General features: G+C 39.8%; 1 protein-coding gene across 1 annotated transcript in view; it reads right to left on the bottom strand.

The window, feature by feature from the left end:
* Nucleotides 1-18,609, bottom strand: part of TRIM44 (tripartite motif containing 44) — a 144,182-nt gene that overhangs the window by 83,817 nt on the left and 41,756 nt on the right. Inside the window, exons 3-4 of the mRNA XM_044681854.1 lie at nucleotides 16,894-17,133; nucleotides 3,637-3,656 (exon numbers count right to left, since the gene is read on the bottom strand). Of these exons, the coding sequence (XP_044537789.1) occupies nucleotides 3,637-3,656; nucleotides 16,894-17,133 (260 nt within the window). The remainder of the gene's footprint in view (nucleotides 1-3,636; nucleotides 3,657-16,893; nucleotides 17,134-18,609) is intronic.

The following is an 18,609-nucleotide window of genomic DNA, read 5'->3' as shown; positions in this document are numbered from 1 at the left end:
GGAAAATGAGCTGGAGAAGGAAATGGTAAACCATACCAGCATCTCTGCCAAGAAGACCTCAAACAGGGTTCTGAAGACTTGAACATGGCTCAACTAAATCACTTCTCTTCCCTGATGACTCATGCTGAACTTTCATTCACTTTCAGATGAACAAATAACTCCTGATATCTCTGCCATTTTGTGTGCTCGTAATTGATTTTTGAATCTCAATCTAAAATACATTGGACAAAATTATCTTGAATTCTCAGCTCTCAGAAGCTTCCTCTTTAAATTGAAGAGGTTAGAAGAGGGTTAGCATTCTGAGATCTCAGATTATATTATAAAGCAGCAGTCATCAGATCTAGGGGGGTACTAGCCAAAAAACAGAAAAGTCGATCAGTAGTTAGCAGCAGATATTGGTATCAGTAGACAAACAGTCATTCACCTATTAATGCTTGTGATGTGCCTGTGATAGAAAGTAAAAAAAGAAATAGAAGCAATAAAAAAACAGCCTAGAGTTTGATAAGACAAAGAACAAAAGGGAAGGAACTCCTTTTCTAATGAGAACTACTGGGAAAACTGAAAAGACCACCATCTTATCCTAATATAACAATGAACTCAAAGTGAATATGTGCCTGAATTCAAAAGTCTCACTATTTAAAAAAAAACAACGACAGAAGAGAAAATGATTGGTTTCATTTCACAACTATAATTAGGGAGAAAATTCTTAACCAAGTAAGAGATGGAGGAGCTTATAAAAGAAAGGATATATTTCTTTTCGAAAGTTTTTTGAATCAAACAGAATAAGTTCAAACAAATATAGAAGCAAAACAGTGAAGTAGAATAATATTTGCATCAAATATTACCAAGAAGCACCTGATACCTAAAATATATAAGCAATGGACACATATACACAATTCCAAGAGACATTTTCCCAAGAGATGATGTGGCCAAAGAATATGAATAAAAGAATTGCAAACTACAAATAATATCTTGGAAACATGCTCCAAATCACTAATATGAAAAGTACAAATTAAAACAATTCTGAGGTTTCATCTCAGACCCTGTAAATAGGTGAAGATTGCAGAAGATGGGAAGAGATCATGTTAGAGGAGCTGAGAAAAACAGGCACTCTAATATATAATGTTATTGGTAATTTTGTCCAGCCATTACAGATATTAGATTTGGAATGATGAAAGAACGGGAATGAAACTGTTCATACCCTTCGACCCTGTGATCTCTTTTGCTGGAACATATATCTCCAAGGAAATCAAAGGAAAAAAATCCAATATGTACCCCCCAAAAAATCATTGCGACATTTTTTGTGGTACTAAAGAACTAGAACCAAAAATGGGTATCCATTGATTAAAGAATGGTAGGAGAAAATATATCATGCAAATTTAATTGAATATTATCTAACAGAAAGAAATAATGAATAAAGGGAGAAAAACTTATACAAACTCCCTTAAGCAAAACCAGGAGAACAACATATACAATGACTACAACAAGGTAAATGAACAAATTACAAAAGGAATTTGAATTCTTATTAACAGAAAAATTAATTAAGGTCCTAGAGAAGAGAAAAGGAAGTATTCCTTCTTCTTGAAAGAGAGGTGAGGGACTATAAGGATAGCATCTCATGTGTAATGTCAGATAAAAGATCAGAGGGAAGAGAGAAAATACCAGGATCAGAGATCTAGGGCAGGAGGAGGGACGACCTCAGAGGCCATTTAGTCCAAGCCAATTCTTCATTTGAAAGATAAGTAAACTGAGGTACAGAGGAGGTAGGGAATTAACTTGTCTAAGGTCCAGATATGTAGTAAGTATCACAGTCAGGACTTGTTCCTAAGACTTCCCTTCTTCATGTTCAAATCTTTCCAACCCCTTCAACTATTCTCCATATGGCATGAACTAGAGACCCTTCATCACCCTGATATTTCATACCCTGGATGCTTACTAGCTTATGACAATACGCCTGAAATTTAACGTCCCGTCTTCCTCATGGGTTTGTGAAGATCAAGTGAGATAATGTGTGAGAAAATGATTTGAAAGCTCTTTAAAATATATCGTGTTAACTGTTATTATTTTTACATCCTCATCTTCTTCCTTCAACTTCAGGCTTTTCCATTAACCATGGGCAAATGACTTCCCCTCTCTTGGTCTCAGAGATTCTTAAGTCCAGGGGTTCTTAATCTGTTTTTTATTTTTAATCGTGGACCCCTTTGGCAGCCTACCAAAGCCCAGAGATCCTTTCTTAAAATTATGCTTTTAAATGCCCCTAACATATATGATTAAAAAGAAAACCAATACAACTATTAGAATATTTTTATTTTTCAAAATAGTTCACAGATGCCAGATTAAAAACCCTTCTCTAGTCCTCCCTCCTCTTTGTATGCTTAAAGAAACTATGGTTCCTTCCAGCTCTAACAATTTATGAGTCTCAGAGGTTTGGTGGGGCTTTTCTGGGAGCACAATACATTTGGTCCAAATAAAAAACCTTTGGTTTGTTAACAGCACTACTATAGTGTCTCAGGTCCTACATTTACTCCCCCGAGTTCAAATAAAACGAGTCACAAAGAAACAAGGGGCTCCAATGCCTGCAAAACCAAGATAGTAAGATCTAGCGACAAAAGGACTTTAGAAATCATTTTATCTAACTTTCCCATTTTGTAGGAAACTCTTGTCTTGGCCATTGGACTTCTATGACTCTGGAAGAAAGAGTGAGGCTGACCACATTGTACAACTCTGTCTCACTCAAATTGAGTTCATGCACAAGTCAAGACATCAACTCGTGATGTCACTGATCCTCTTTGAAAAGGAGGAATGACAAAATCCAACCTTCCCCATTTTGTAAGAAGAGGCTAAACCCCATAGAGATGAAATGATGTGCTCAATATCACATAGCTAATATGTCAAATTCAAGTCTTCGGACTCAGTGCTCTATTCACCGTTCCATGATGCACCCCAAGCACTAAATGCCTCCTTTTTAAGCCAGACCCACAAAGCCATAACAGAGGAGCAGGCAAACATTCTTCCCCATATGACATATTGCTTTCTAATACGACATATTGTTTCCCAATAATTAAATGCCTATTTTTTAATCCAGCTCCACAGAGGCAGGATCCAGGCTCAGGTAAGTATTTTCTCCTTTGAATAACAGTCCTTGTTTTCATACTTACTTAACTCATTATTTTATAGGTGTAATGAGTTAGACTAAAACATGTATCAGGTCCAAAATAAAGAATATAGGCTCAGCAGCTCATTAGAGAAACAATCTACTCCCAGACCCAATATAACAATGCAGAGATTAATTCTGTTCAGGCCATCAGATAAGTTAATTATAATTTAAATTTGGTCTCTGCCATACTTCACAAGGCACAGACAACGTGCAGAAAAATAGAACCAAGTTCCCCCCTCCTTGCCTACTTTTAAATCTGTCTTTATTTGAAGAGCATGGGGAATGGACTGATATAAGTGGGAAGGGAGATGAATTCTTAGGAAATAAGATTTTTAAAGCCCAGGGCTTAGGTTGGTGATCCCATTTCTGTGCTTTTTCTAGGCTGTCCACATTTCATGGGGCATTAAGAGGTCTCAGATGTCACTGCACCTCAGTTCTCCAGAATGAAGAGGTGATAAAAAGGGAAAAAGTGCTCCTACCTGAATTCTTCATCTCTGATCTGAAAGAGAAGCAGAAAGAAATACCATCAGGAGGATTGCAGCAGGAGATATTCCTATTTTATTCTTCTGTCACTCCATCCCATCCCTTCTCCCCCTTACCAATTAATCAGTCAACAATTATTAAGTGCCTACTACGTGCCAGGCACTGTTAAGTGCTTCCCTTAACGTAAGAGAGAGGACACAATATCTTGCAGTGTTCAGGGGGCCGAGAGAAGGGTTAATTAAATAAGGCGTCTGAGCTGTACCTCAGTGGTAAGAAGACAACTTTCCCTCCACAACCTGGCCTTTTCCCATCTTTCCAGTATTCTTACTCTTTAAGCAGCCATTCCATTCTCAATTTACTTTTTGATCTAGTGATATTAACTGTTCTTTGCATGAGAAATTCCATCTCCTAACTCTAGGCATTATTCCTGGAGTCCATGCTTGGGATGCTCTCTCTCGGCTTCCCTCAAGTCTCAGCTAAAATCCTACCTCCTCCAAGAATCCTTTGCTCATCCCTTTAATGCTAGTGCCTTAGTTAGCTCTGTTGATTATCTCCAATTTATCCTGGATATATTTTGTTTGTTTATAGATGTTTGCATGCTGTCTCCCTCATTACACTGTGAGGTCCTGGTTGGAGGAGGGAAGGCTGGGACTGTATTTTGCCTTCTTTATATTTTGATCACTTAGCACAGTGCCTGGCATATAATAGGCACCTAATGAACGTTTATTGACTGACTGAATAGCCATACCTAGCAGAGACAAGGGTGGGGGAAAGGGGGAGGTGGCACTATGCTGACTATGCTGGACCTTGCCTTATCATTTCAGTGGTTTCTAGAATTTAAAGACACCCAGGAACTACACAGTAGTTGATTGACTCTAGGTTCCAGCTATTCTCCTTGAAGATTCATTCCCATCCCTGGCTAACATTTTCTCCCCAGATTCTAATGTATTTGCTCCAGAATTAGCATAAACATAGAAACAGAAATTCAGAAATCTGGGTTCTATCCCAAGTAGAGCATTAGGTGACATGGAAAAAATCCTTGGATCACAGATTTAGCACTGACAAGAGTCCTTAGGAGCCATAGAGTACAAACTGTAATAAGGGGATTAAACAGGTAGGGTGATAATAAGGAACTAAAGCAGGTTGGGTGATAAGGGAGTTGTAATGAAGGGATAAGGCACAGTGGATGGGGTTTGTAGATCCCTGAGTCAGTAAGGTGGGAAAAGAGGATAAAATGATGGAGGTAGCAAATTGAGGTGGTAGGAGGTATAAGGGAATGGCTGAGTTTAGGGAATATCAGACGTTGAATATAAAGAGCTGCAAAGGGAGAGGATGAGGTAGTTGGGCAGGCAGCTGCAGCTGGGAGACACAGACTGGGTACACTGGTTTGAGACAGAGACACTGAAGGGAAACAGACTGAGCCCTCCAGGCAGGAAGGGCACTTCTACAGACAAAGGTTAGGGCCAGCCAGAATCAAGGCCAGGTTTTCAGTGCAAAGATAGAGCTCAGTTGACCCTCCTACTCTCATCGAGTCTCCACAATCAACTGCCTCTAGTCAGGGTTCTAAACCCTTTTCAACTGTCAGAAATTCTGCAGTAAGGCTTTGCAGGGTTGATTTGCACCTTCTGTACCACAAAACTTCCTCATTCTATGGATGAATAAATAATAATAATAACAGCAAATATTGATATGGTCTTTGGGGTTTGCCAAGTGTTTTTACAAATTTCAAAATTACAAATTACAAAAAAAAATTTTACAAATTTTTACAAATTTTACAAATCTCATTTGATCCTCATAATAACCCTGAGAGGTAGGTGCTATTATAAGCCCTATTTTTCAGATGAAAAAGCAGGTTTAGAGGCTTGCCCTTTATCACTCAGTTAGTAAATGTCTTCAGGTGGACTTGATCTCAGGTCTTCTTGACTTCAAGCCCTGACTCTGTCCATTGTACCACCTCCCTCTCTGGTCCTTGACCATCGTAGGATTTAAGGGGAACATGCCTAGGTTGATTCCAAAGGTCCCCTCCAGCTCAAGGATTCCATTATTCCAAAATCATAATTCAATCTAAGCCAATCTAGTATTAGTTGATTCAAGCATCAAATGCACTATGGATAAAAACTAAAAATGAAATAGACCTTATCTTTAAAGAGCTCTTCTTCTATATGGAGGGGGAGGGGGATTTTAAAAATTCAATTCAGTTAAAAAAATATTAAGTACTACTGTACATAAAGAATGAGGTACATAAAAATAAATCAAACATTGTCCATGCTCTCATTCATCTAAGAGTTTATGTCCTATTAGTAAACAATTTTTAAGAATTCAACTCAGTTATTTATTTATTTATTTGTTTGTTTATTTTTAAACCCTTACCTTCTGTCTTAGAGTCAATACTGTGTATTGGCTCCAAGGCAGAAGAATGGAAAGGGTAGGCAATGGGAGTCGAGTGACTTGCCCAGGGCCACACAGCTGGGCAGTATCTGAGACCAGATTTGAACCTAGGACCTCCCATCTCTAGGCCTAATTCTCAATCCACTGAGCTACCCAGCTGCCCCCACAACTCAGTTTAAAAAAAAAAGATTATTAAGTTCCTACTGTATACAAAGAATGTGGTAGAGACACTTGGGAAACAATGATGAAATCAAGTACTTTCTTTGATCTAGGCAGGAAGTTAAAATGGAATCAGTGTTTTGGAGCAGCCCAAGCAAGGACTGGGAAAAAGGAAGGGAAGGAAAGGGTAAAATGAGGAAGGGGAGGGGAGGGGAAAGAAAGGAAGGGAAAGGGAAGGGAGGGAAAGAGGTTAACTTAGGAGTAAGTAGATCTCCTTTCACTGTGGGTTTTCAAGCAAAGGGCTTGGTAATTTCTTGTTGGACTTCTTTTAGATAGGTTGCTAGTTGCTACTCCTCTAAAATAATGGTGAGGTGATGGACTCAGGATATAGAATGAGATATATTTTCCAGACATGACCAATATGAGGATTTGTTTTGTCTGGTTCTGAGTTAGGATGGCTGGGTGGTGCAGTGGATAAAGTGCTGGGTCTCAAGTCAAAAACACTTCCTGTGTTCCAATCTGGTCTCAGACACTTACTAGTGTGACCCTAGGCAAATCACTCAGTCCTGTTTGCCTCAGTTCCTAATCTATAAAATGAGCTAAAGAAATGGCAAACCACTCCTGTATCTTTGCCAAGAAAACCCCGAATAGGGTCACAGAAAGTCAGACACAAATAAAAAATGACTTAACAACAAACAAAATATATTTGTTACAAGGGCTTATTTTTTCCTCTTTAATGCAAGAGGGACAGAAGACAGAAGAGACAGAATATAGATTTTGCTAGTTGGAAAAAATGAATTTTTAAATAAATACATAAAAATAAAGAATGCTATTTTAGGCATAAGGTGGACTAAATAACCTTTGGTCCTTTCCAACTCTGAAACACTGTGGTTTAAGGAAGAAGGAAACATTTCTATAAAATATTGACTTTTCTCTATTACTTAAAAAAAATCCTCCCCAAACCGTGGTTATTATTTCTTCCCGCAGTCCACTCTCAGTACTTTCAATTATCACATCAGATTCTCCTGGGGCTTGAAAGTGATTACACGAGTTTTTCCCTTGGGATCTTTTCCTGAGAGAGATTTTTTCATCTAACTCTCCAGTCTTCCCCTGGAGGAGCTCACCCATCCGCTTGGGTGGGTGACAAAGCATTCTTCATTTCCTCCATCTGGGCTACAGAAGCTGAGCAGGTCTGAAGACAGCATTTTTCACTGTTTCACACCCCATCCCACCCCCCTTGATTGTGGGTGGTTCACCAAAGACAAAAAACAAAGGCTGGGCTTTTTCTTAGGCACATTTAAGACTAAGACCAAAAGAACAGCTCACTAAGAAAACAAACAGCTCCCAAACTTTTCTAGTTAGCACTATAAATAGTTGGTAACACTTGAAATTAGAGTGGAAAGAGGCCACTAGGAAGGTAGGTGCCATTTCAACAGACTGATAATCTCCAACAGGGGAGAAAGATGGAATCAACACAACACTTACAAGAGAAAAAAGACAATTTCTGTTCCCTTTCCCTTCCCTTCCCAATTCCTTTTCCTTTCCTTCCCAATCCCCTTCCCTTCCCTTCTCTTCCCTTCCCTTCCTTTCCCTTCTCTTCTCTCCTCATGGGAATATGTAATCTTCCTGAGGGCAGGGAGGGTTTCACTTTTGTGTATTTCAAAGACTTAATATGGTGCCTGGTACATAGGAGTAGGGCTGATTCCCATAATTTTTCTGATACACAGAACTCAGATACAGATATACCTTCTGTTAATGAACGCTGGCACCTTCTCTTCAATTTAAGAGTCAATAGAGAGCCTTCCATAGAAGCAAACACACTGCCCAAAAGCCAAATTGGCTGACAATATTCCTGAGCATAGCCAGAACCAGATCAAACTATAATTTTGAACAAAATAAATGTTAAAAAAAATACAATATAGGGGGCAGCTGGGTAGCTCAGTGGATTGAGAGCCAGGCCTAGAGACAGGAGGTCCTAGGTTCAAATCCGGCCTCAGACACTTCCCAGCTGTGTGTCCCTGGGCAAGTCACTTGACCCCCATTGCCCACCCTTACCACTCTTCCACCTAGAAGCCAATACACAGAAGTTAAGGGTTTAAAATTAAAAAAAAAAATTAAAAAAAAATACAATATAACATAGATAATGTTCATTTGTGGATGTCTAAATCAATATGTGACCCACAATATGTGGCCCTATTTCCATTTGAGTTTGATATAACCAATCTAGAAATTGATCTGCCCAGTGTCCAGATTATCAGAAATGAGATTTGTGACTAAGGTCTTCCTGACTCCAAATCCAGTACTCTGTTCAATACACCCCATTGTCTCTCAGCACAAAGTAGGTGTTTGATTGTTGGTTCATCTGTTGCTTAGAAGCTTCCTTTGACTTTTAATGCAAATGTCTTATGGGAAACTAATTGAGCAAGAGACCATTACATCACCTACAAATTCCATGACTATGAATGATGTCATTAAAACTCTACACAAGTTTTCAATCATCTGAGCTGTTTAAGTATAGTTGTCATGGAGAACAGCTGATACCATGTAGATGTTTCCCCTATTAGTCTAGAATGGATCCTATTTACGGATAGGCTTTTCCATTTCCTTGGGGCTTATCAATAATGACTTTTCCAAAAGGGGTCAGAGAGAGGACACAAAGTTTTGTTTGATGGCCATGTGTTTTTTTGTTGTTGTTGTTTGCAAGAAGGACTCCTCTGGGGCCATTTTAAAGTGAGTTACTGTTCCTCTTGGGGCCTCAGTTTCCTCATCTGTAAGACTAAAGAGTTGAACTGGGTGACCTCTAAGGTCCCTCCAAGTTCTTAGTCTTCTTTCATTATGGGAAGAGAGAAAAAGAAGGGAGATTAGGATTAGAAAAATCCACATCTTATTCCAATAATCTATACTTAAGGAACAGGAGGAGAATGAATACTAATCAAGAAACATCAAGGAGCAACCAGGGCACAGGAAGGAAAATGGGGTATGAAACCCCACACCTATTAGTTCTAATGCTTATGGACATCCCACACTTTCTAGGACCACCAATATTATAGTAGACATGGAGGGCTACACAGTTTACATTTGGCTACACAGAGTAATATGTGGGAAAAAATTTTTTTTAAATGGAAAGAGAATTGGCTTCAGAATCAGGAAATCCTGCCTCCTACACAAACTGGCTATGTGTCTGTATTCAAGTCATTAATTTTGCAGTGCCAGTTCTCTAAGATGCTAAATAGCAGAGAAGGTACAGATCTGTATTGGAAGAAGGAATTTCCTCACTCAGAGTTTTCTACACCAATGAAATGACAGATCTCAACCAAAAACTAAAAGTGGTCATTAATTGAATTGCTAACCTTCATCACTGGGTTTGAGGGAATCCCGAAAGATCAATCAAATCCAGCCATCTTACATAGTCAAGGCCAAAGTCTACAAATCTAAATAATTCCCCAAAGTAGCCTTTGGGGATTATTTCACACTATTCCATTTCACAGACTTTCCATTCTTAACTATTTGATATTTCCTAAACATGGCCTTCTTACCTCCATAACTTGGCATCAAGGCTTCTTAAAGGTTCTTTGAGCTGGATGGGACCAATTCATAGAGGCCATCCTACTCAATCCCTTCATTTTACAGATGAAGAAACTGAAGCTCAATGATTTGCCCATCATTGCAAAGCTAGAATTCAGGGTCACACCTGAATTCGGGTCTTCCCAATTGCAACTCGAGTACTCTGAGTCCCACTGCTTCTTGCTAGTCTAGAATGTACCTTACTTAGAATTCTTTAAGGCTGGACCCAAGTCTAGAGACAGGACATCCTGGATTCAAATCTAGCCTCAGACACTTGTTATATAATCATGGGCAAGCCACTTAATCCCAATTGCTCAGTCTTTACCATTCTTCTGCCTTGGAACTGATATTTAGTATTGACTCTAAGGCAGAAGGGTAAAAAAAATCCTTCAAGGCTTTCAAATCAGGTCTCACCTCTTCCGGGATACCATCCTTGGTTCCCCTGCAATTATATTGCCATTACTGATTTTGTTCACATGTAGTCCTTTCTACCACATTGCCCCATCTTCACTAATGGGGGATAATCATGGGAGATCATATATGTACTGGGCATTGAGAGCTGTTTGCAGCAGAAAGTGTGGGTCAGGGAGCACTAGGAAACCCATTTATTTAGAGAGGGTACAGTCCAATTAGGCAGGCTCTGAGATATGGCAAGGAAGAGAAAGCCATTGAAAGTTTCAGCCTAGGGTCAGCTAGATGGCTTTCTTGAAAGCCAGGGCTGAAGATAGTAGGGCCTGGTTTCAAATCTAGCTTAGACACTTCCTAGCTGTGTGACTCTAGGCAAGTCACTTAAACCCCATTGCCTAGCCCTTACAGTTCCATTGCCTTGGATACAACACAGGAATTATTCTAAGACAGAAGGTAAGGGATTTTTTTTAAAAAAGAAAGTTTTGGCTCTGCCTGATGAGCCTTGATGTCCTGATGCCCCATGGCATTGACATCTGATCTCCTGAAGACTCCTAGGTCTTGCTATCTGCTCTGCTGCATTACGGTACATCTAATAATGGAACGTTCTTTTATATATTGCCTTGTCAAATTAGAGAATCTTTGATAGCAGGGACATTTAAACTTTTTTCTATTTGTATTTTCAGAGTTTAATATGGTGCTTGGAATATAGAAAGCACTCAAAGTTTTTTTCATTCATCTGTTCCTTCATTCATTCCCTCATTCATTTATTCTAAGCTGGAGTGACTTGATCAAGTAGAATTTGAGGAGAATAAATGTTTATAATTCATAACTTCCCAGTTTCAAATTACAGATTGCTAGGCTAATCTTGAGCAATTAGGTGGTGCTATAGATAGAGCAATGGACTTAGAGTCAGGAAGAACTGAATTAAATCTGTCCCTAGCTAATCCTTATTAGCTCTGTGACCCTAGGCAAGTCACTGTGCCCTGTTTGCCTCAATTTCTTCATGTGTAAAATGAACTGGAGAAAGAAATGGTAAAACCACTCCAGTATTTTTGACAAGAAAAACCCCAAATGGGATCACAAAGAGTTGGACATAACTAAACAATAAGGTAAATCCTACATTTTACAGATGAGAAAACAAAGGTCCAGAGAATCTACCTAAGAATAGCAGCATGGTCTCATGAAAAGAGCATCAAACTAGGCATCTGGAGAGGCCTGACTTGGAATCCTGCCTCTGAACCTGATTTGATATATGGCCATGGGTGAGGCACATCAATCCTCCAAGCCTTACTTTTCCCATCTGTAAAATGTGGATAACAATCCTATGGTATTTTCCTTTTAGAGTAGTTGCAAGGCTCAAACAAGAAGCAACTGGGTTAGTGTAGAGGACAGAATGCTGGACTTGGAGTCAAGAAGACCTGAATTATCCTGACTTTAGACACCTTGTGATTTAGGCAAGTGTTCTAGCTTCAATTTTCTCATCTATAAAATGGAGATAATAGTAGTATCTGCCTTGCAAGGTTGTTGTGTGGGCAAAATGAGATCACACTATGTAAAGTTCTTTGTAAACCTCCTATTGTTATTCCCTCTAGCATCCAGGGTGCTTCTCCTCTCTAAAAGAGGCAGTTAGCATTCAATTCAGAGTTGGGCTTGGGAGCCCAAGGGAAGTAAAGTCTCTCTAGTTCCCTAGCATCCAGTGGTTTAAGCTGGCTCTGGTTCAAGCTGATTGTTAAATTTTCCGTATGGGCAATTACACCTTGGAAATGAGCAAAACACTACAAATGTTTATTTTTATTGATTGTCTAGACCAGTGATTCCCAAAGTGGGTGCCACCACCCCCTGGTGGGTGCTGCAGCCATCCAGGAGGGCGGTGATGGCCACAGGTACATTTATCTTTCCTATTAATTGCTATTAAAATTTTAAAAAAAATTAATTTCCAGGGGGCTAAGTAATATTTTTTCTGGAAAGGGGGCGGTAGGCCAAAAAAGTTTGGGAACCACTGCTCTAGACTGAAAAAATGTTAATAATACAAATGAAACTTAAAAGTCTGCTTTGGATGGCTAATATGGAAATGTTTTGAATGACTACATGTAGATAATCTATATCAAACTGCTTACCTTCTCAAGGATGGAGGAAGGAAGGGAGGGAAAGAATATAAAAATCAAAAAAATTTTAAAATACATTAACAAAAAGTTATTAAATAATTTAATTATCATTAAAAATACATTAACAATTTTTGTTTATATTAAGAAAAAATAAATTAGAATGAAATGTAAAAAAAAGATGTTTGTTGTGGGCATGTTGTGACTGTTAAACATTTTCTTGCATCCCTCTACCAGAATCATGCTTCAAAATATAAGTTCCCTTAAACAGGCTCTGTTTCCTTTATTCCTATTTCATTTCCTCAGTCACATCCTTGAATGTCATTGATTCCTGAATAATTTTCCACACTCTTAATCACCCAGGGATGATATCTCTCTCTCTCTCTCTTTCTCTCTCTCTCTCTCTTTCTCTCTCTCTCTCTCTCTCTTTCTCTCTCTGTCTGTCCCTCTCTCTCTCTCTCTCTCTCTCACACACACACACACACACACACACACACACACACACACACACACACACACACACACACACACAGAGGAATCTGATAGGTGTAACCAGAACCACTTAATAAACTACAAATGTAGCCTTGCTGCTTCCTATAAGAAGGCTTGCCCCAGCCATGTAGACTTGTGATGGGGCCAATTAACAACCCTGTAGAAATGTCTTGTTACTTAGCCTAAGCTCAGCTTGGTGCTATTTTCTCACTGAGCCAATCAAGGTGAAAATGCCCCCTCTCTTTGCCAGCCCCCCTGTGGCATGGATGCTAAAATCTTCTCTAAGTGCCTTCAAAAGAAGATACAAAACATCCCTTTGAAAATACCCTTAGGAAGGGCTGATTCAAGGGCTCTGTGCCAGGAGGGATCAGGGACCTATTGCAAAGGAGGTGAAAGTCCAAGTACTGTCTTTTTGCCTTTTTTGCATTTTCAGCACTTGGCACAGTGCCTAGTACATAGTAGGTACTTAATAAATACTTACTGGCTGACTGGTCCTTAAGCCCTTGGCTTCACTCCTCCAGGGATAGCCCATTCCCACTACTGTACTCTTAACATTAGGAAGTTCTTGTCATCAAGTCTGCTACATTGCTCCTGGTTCTATTGTGTCAGACCAAAGCAAACTTGGGGCTTCCAGATTTCAAGTTGATACCCACATGTATAAAATGAGGGACTCAGACCACAAAACCTCTGAGGACTCTTACAGCTCTGAATCTGTGAGTATAGGACAAGTTATTTAATCTCTCTGCCTTAGTTTATTCATCTGCAAAATGGAGATAATAAAACTTTACCTTCCTCAATTATGAGACAGCTAAGTATCCTGGTGGATAGAGTGCTGGACCCAGAAATAAGAAGACTGGAATTCAAATTCGACCTCTGATACTTTCTAGACACTTACTTGCTCTGATCTTGAGCAAGTCCCTTACCCTGCAGGCAGGGATGGAGGAAGTATTTATTAAGCCCTTACTATGTGCCAGGAACTGTGCTGTCACTTAACAGCCAGGCTCTCTAGATGACTCCCTCAGATTATAAATTAGAGAAGGTATTGGCCTGCATTAATAGAGAGGATAAACAACTGAAATCATAAGTTCAGTCCATCTGTCAGGTGGCTATCACTAAGTAGCATAGGACATAGAATGCTGGACCTAGAATCTGGAAGACCCGAGTACAAATGCTGACTCAGATGCCAACTAGCTGTTTGACTCTGGGAACACCACTTCATCTCTTTTTTGTTGTTTTTCAGTTGTGTTTGACTCTTGGTGACTCCATTTGAGGTTTTCTTGGCAAAGATACTAGAGGGCTTTGCCATTTCTTTCTCCAGCTCATTTTACAGATAAGGAAACTAAGGCACACAGGGTTAAGTGACTTGCCTAGGGTCACACAGCTAAGATACTAGAAGGGTTTGCCATTTCTTTTTTCAGTTCATTTTACAGATGAGGAAACTGAGGCAAACAGGGTAAGTGACCTTCCCAAGATCACACAGCTCGTCTGAGGCCAAATTTGAACTCAGGCCTTCCTGACTCCAAGCCAGGCATCCTTATCTGCTTCTCTACCTAGCTGCCCAACCTATAATTTTGGAGTTCTTTTTGAGTGCATCCTGGACTCCTTTAATAGTCTAGTGAAGTCTATGGACCCTTTCTCAGAAGGTTTTTATTTTTTAAATTAAGCTTAATAAATTAAGAATATTTTTCCATGGTTCTATGATTCATGTTCTTTCCCTCCCCTTTTCCCATTGTCAATAGTCCTCCTGTAGCCAATGAGTAATTCCACTGGGTTTTACATATATCATTGATCAAGGCCTATTTCTATATTATTACTATTTGCAATAGAGTGATCAGCTGGGTAGCTCAGTGGTTTGAGAGCCAGGCCTAGAGACGGGAGGTCCTAGGTTAAAAACTGACCTCAGACACTTCCTAGCTGTGTGACCCTGGGCAAGTCACTTGACACCCATTGCCTACCCTTACCACTCTTCTGCCTTGGAGCAGTATTGACTCCAAGATGGAAAATAAGGGTTTAAAAAAAAAATAGAGTGATCATTTAAAGTCTACATCCCCAATCATATCCCCATCAAACCATGTGATCAAGCAGTTGTTTTTCTTCTGTGTTTCTATTCCCACAGTTCTTTCTGTGGATGTGGATAGCATTCTTTCTCATAAGCCCCTCGGAATTGTCCTCTCAGGAGGTTTTTAAATGCATAAAATAACATACATAAGATTACAAAGGAAACTATATAAAATATTTGAATTCAGTTATCAAAATATTTTAAATTGCTAGTTCATGGACCCAAGTATGAACCCTACATGTATTATATTTATACTAATATGTGTTTTAATACTTGAATCCTTTTTAACAAGTTATGCATACCATATATTTAAATAAGTACATAAACATTTTTTTCTTCAGTGACACACACATACACACACACACACACACTTAATGAAATTCCCAACACTGGTGATATTTTTAAAAATCCTATATCATGCCTCAGAAAATAAGGAGGAAGACTCCTTGGAAGAATGGAATTAATCACAAGCACATTTTTGAATCTTTGTTGAATTTTTCCATTGAGTCCATGAGATGTGGAGGAAATTTGCTCTGACCAATGAGTTACCAGATTAGCTGGAACAGGAGGCTATTAGATGATAACAGTTTATTGTGGCGGCTTTTGCCAGCTGAATGCTACTTATTGTTACTAATAGCTTATTTTATGCATAGCGGGCTCCTGAGGCCTTTCTCTCTCCTCCCTAGCTAAGAGCAATTCAAACTGGGTTAACCAGCAGTGGGGAGACCCTTAATGGATGGCTAATGTTAGGGAGGAACAAGAATCTTTAAAAGTGTGACTCAAGAAAAGACTGGGAGGCAGATTAACATCCATAAGAAACACAGCATCTCAGGTGGACCAAGGGACAACCTTGGGTAAATCCCTGGATCCTCTAGACCTCAGTTTCCTCTATACAAGGAAAAGGCTGAAATAAGTGATATTCTTAGGGCCCCATTTACAGTTTTGAATCTATGAGAAAATAAGGGCACTCATCTAAACCTCTAATTTTTTCAGATTTGTAAACAGAGATATGGAAGATGGAGATGGCTAGCTTGAGAGAGACACAGTTGGAACTAGAATCCAGGGCTCTTGATTCCCAAGCTAGAATATAAAGCTTCATTTAAAAAATATTTTTCCCATCATTCTATCGCTTGGAAAGGCTCTAGAGCTGGGGGTGGGGGGAAGAAAGTATCAAACTTAAAAAGAAAGGAGGCCACCAGACCATACATAAGGATCCCTGCCCAAGGCATAGTGACTTAAGAAAACCATTTATGAATATTATCTATGTTGTACTAAATTTTGCTAAATGTTTTGAATTTCCATTTTAATCTGATTCTGGCTGAATTTTTAAGAACATATTTGATACATTGGACACAAAGCCTTGGAGTAAGGAAGACCTGAGTTTATGTCCTGCCTCAGATACTCCCTGTGTGATCCTTATAGACCAATTTGTCAATGTCTTCCAACAACATGATCCTCAGAATAATAGCTAGCCTTTACACAGAACCAACTATGTGCTACTTTGTGCTTAGTGCTTTATAATTATTATCTCATCTGATCCTCATGATAACCTTGGGATGATATAATGATAATAATGATAACCATTAAATTTCAGGAGAAGCAGCCTCTCCAATGTTGTTAAGATCTCTCTGACATGAGAAGAAAGGCCAGAGAAATCTGCTAGGGATTTGGTTTCCATGGATGGAAAAACATCCTAATGATGAGAGTTGTCCAAAAGTAAGCCAAGAGAAAGTGACTCTTCATCCATGGAAGCCTTCAATTAAAGACTGGCTAACCCCTTATTGGGGATATTGTAGATGGGTTTCTTGTTCAGGTACAAATGACTTAGATGGTCTCCAACGTCCCTTTTGATCTTGAGTTTCTATGATTTGTGATTCTGGGATCATATAATTTCTACATGCTTATGTGGGCAGATTATGCCTAAGAGGCCTCTTAGCTTTCTGCTACAGAGATGTGATTCGATCCTGACAAAAGAATTACCCTCTCCGGGTCCCCAAGTATGTGGCGTAAGCCGACAGAGTACAGCTTTCTCCCTTGATCTCCATGCTCCTAGCCAGCTGGACACTTCTTGCCATTATTACCTCTGGTTTCATGGAAGCTAACTCATTGAAGGCATCAAGCTGGTGTCTGATCTCTGCCATTTCTGCCATCAACTTTTCCATGTGGACGTGGATTTCAGCCAAGACTTCTGTCACATGCGCTGTGGCCACGGCTTCCTGGAGGTCCACCAGGTGAAGGGCCTTCCGTTCCTCCTCACAGACCTGTTGCCGCACTTTGTCGAATTCTTGCTGGATGCATACCTTCATCTCCTTCCTGCTGACCTGCAGATTACCCAAGGGCAAAAAGAAAGAAAGAGGAGCATGAACGCAGGAAGGAGGGGTGACTAGGCAGCACTAAAAGTGACAAGGAACCCTCCCACCTCTCCCCCCCAATAATGATCAGTAGAAAGGTTTAAAAACAATAACAACTCCTCAGCCTCTCCTACAAGTTTCCATCAGTCTCTTTCAGGTATTTCAAAGATATAGAAATGTTCTGAGGTCAGAGAACATCAGGAGATCAAAGAATTATGCTGGAGTGTCATTGTCACAAAGCCTGCAATCAATCAAAGATTAGTCCCCTGGTCAGTCAACAGTCTTTTATTATTATTTATTTATTTTGAAAACCCTTACCTTCTGTCTTAGAATCAATACTGTGTATTGGATCCAAGACAGAAGAACAGTAAAGGGCTAGGCAATGGGGGTTAAGTGACTTGTCCAGGGTCACACATTGAGGAAGAATCTGAAGCCAGATTTTGTATCCAAAATCTTCTATCTCTAGGTCTGGCTCTCAATCCACTGAGCCACCTCACTTCCCAAAATAATCACATTAATTATCAACTGGGAACTAGGCAATGGAATACAGAGAAAGGCAAGAGATTGTCCCTGTTCTTAAGGAGATCACAGTCTAATGGGGGAGAAATCATGAAAACAACTATGGACAAACAAGCCATCTACAGGATAAAATGGAGATAATGATTAGAAGGAAGGCACTAGCATGAAAGGACGGTTAGGTGATGCAATGAATAGAACACCAGGCTTTGAGTCAAAAGGTTCTGGATTCAAATTTGTCTGCAGACATTTTACTAGCTCTGTTTCCTCATCTGTCAAATGCTTCAGTTACTTCATCTGTCAAATGAGCTGGATGGAGAAGAAAATGGCAAATTACTCCGGAGTCTTTGCCAAAGAAACCCCAATGGATGCATAAAGAGATGGCCATGACTGAACAACAACGACCAACATGAAGGGGGATCGAGAAAGGCTTCTCTGAAAAGATGAGATTTTTAGCTGGGTCTTCCTTAAGAAGCCAAGGAAACCAAGAGGTAGGTTTTATGAGGAGGGAATAGCCTAGACACTGGGCAGGGAGCTAGAGATATACAATTCAAAAGGGGAAACATTCCTTGTCCTCCATGAACTTATACTGTATCAGAGAAAGACAACACATGCATATATTTGTGGGAAGGGAATTCTGGCCCTCCCTCCCCCTCCCCCAGCATTGTGTTGCTTTGTTTTGATGTCCTCAATCAGGGATCCAGAGATCCTTTACCACTGAGATGTGCAAGTACAGACAGGCCCTCAGAGAAAGGAAGTTGAAACCAACAAGATGGGAAACTGATCCCACAGGTACTGTCCACTGTCCCTCCTGGGCAGTGTCAGGCAAAAAATTGCTTATAAGGCAAGACCCAGGTTCTTCTCTCCCTCTCCCTCTCTCATCCTTTCTCTCTCTCTCTCTCTCTCTCTCTCTCTCTCTCTCTCTCTCTC

This window comes from Gracilinanus agilis, chromosome 6 (assembly GCF_016433145.1).
Source record: "Gracilinanus agilis isolate LMUSP501 chromosome 6, AgileGrace, whole genome shotgun sequence".
NCBI classification, from domain to species: domain Eukaryota; kingdom Metazoa; phylum Chordata; class Mammalia; order Didelphimorphia; family Didelphidae; genus Gracilinanus; species Gracilinanus agilis.
Note: the sequence above shows the minus strand (reverse complement) of the source record. Positions and strands in the feature narration are given on the sequence as shown.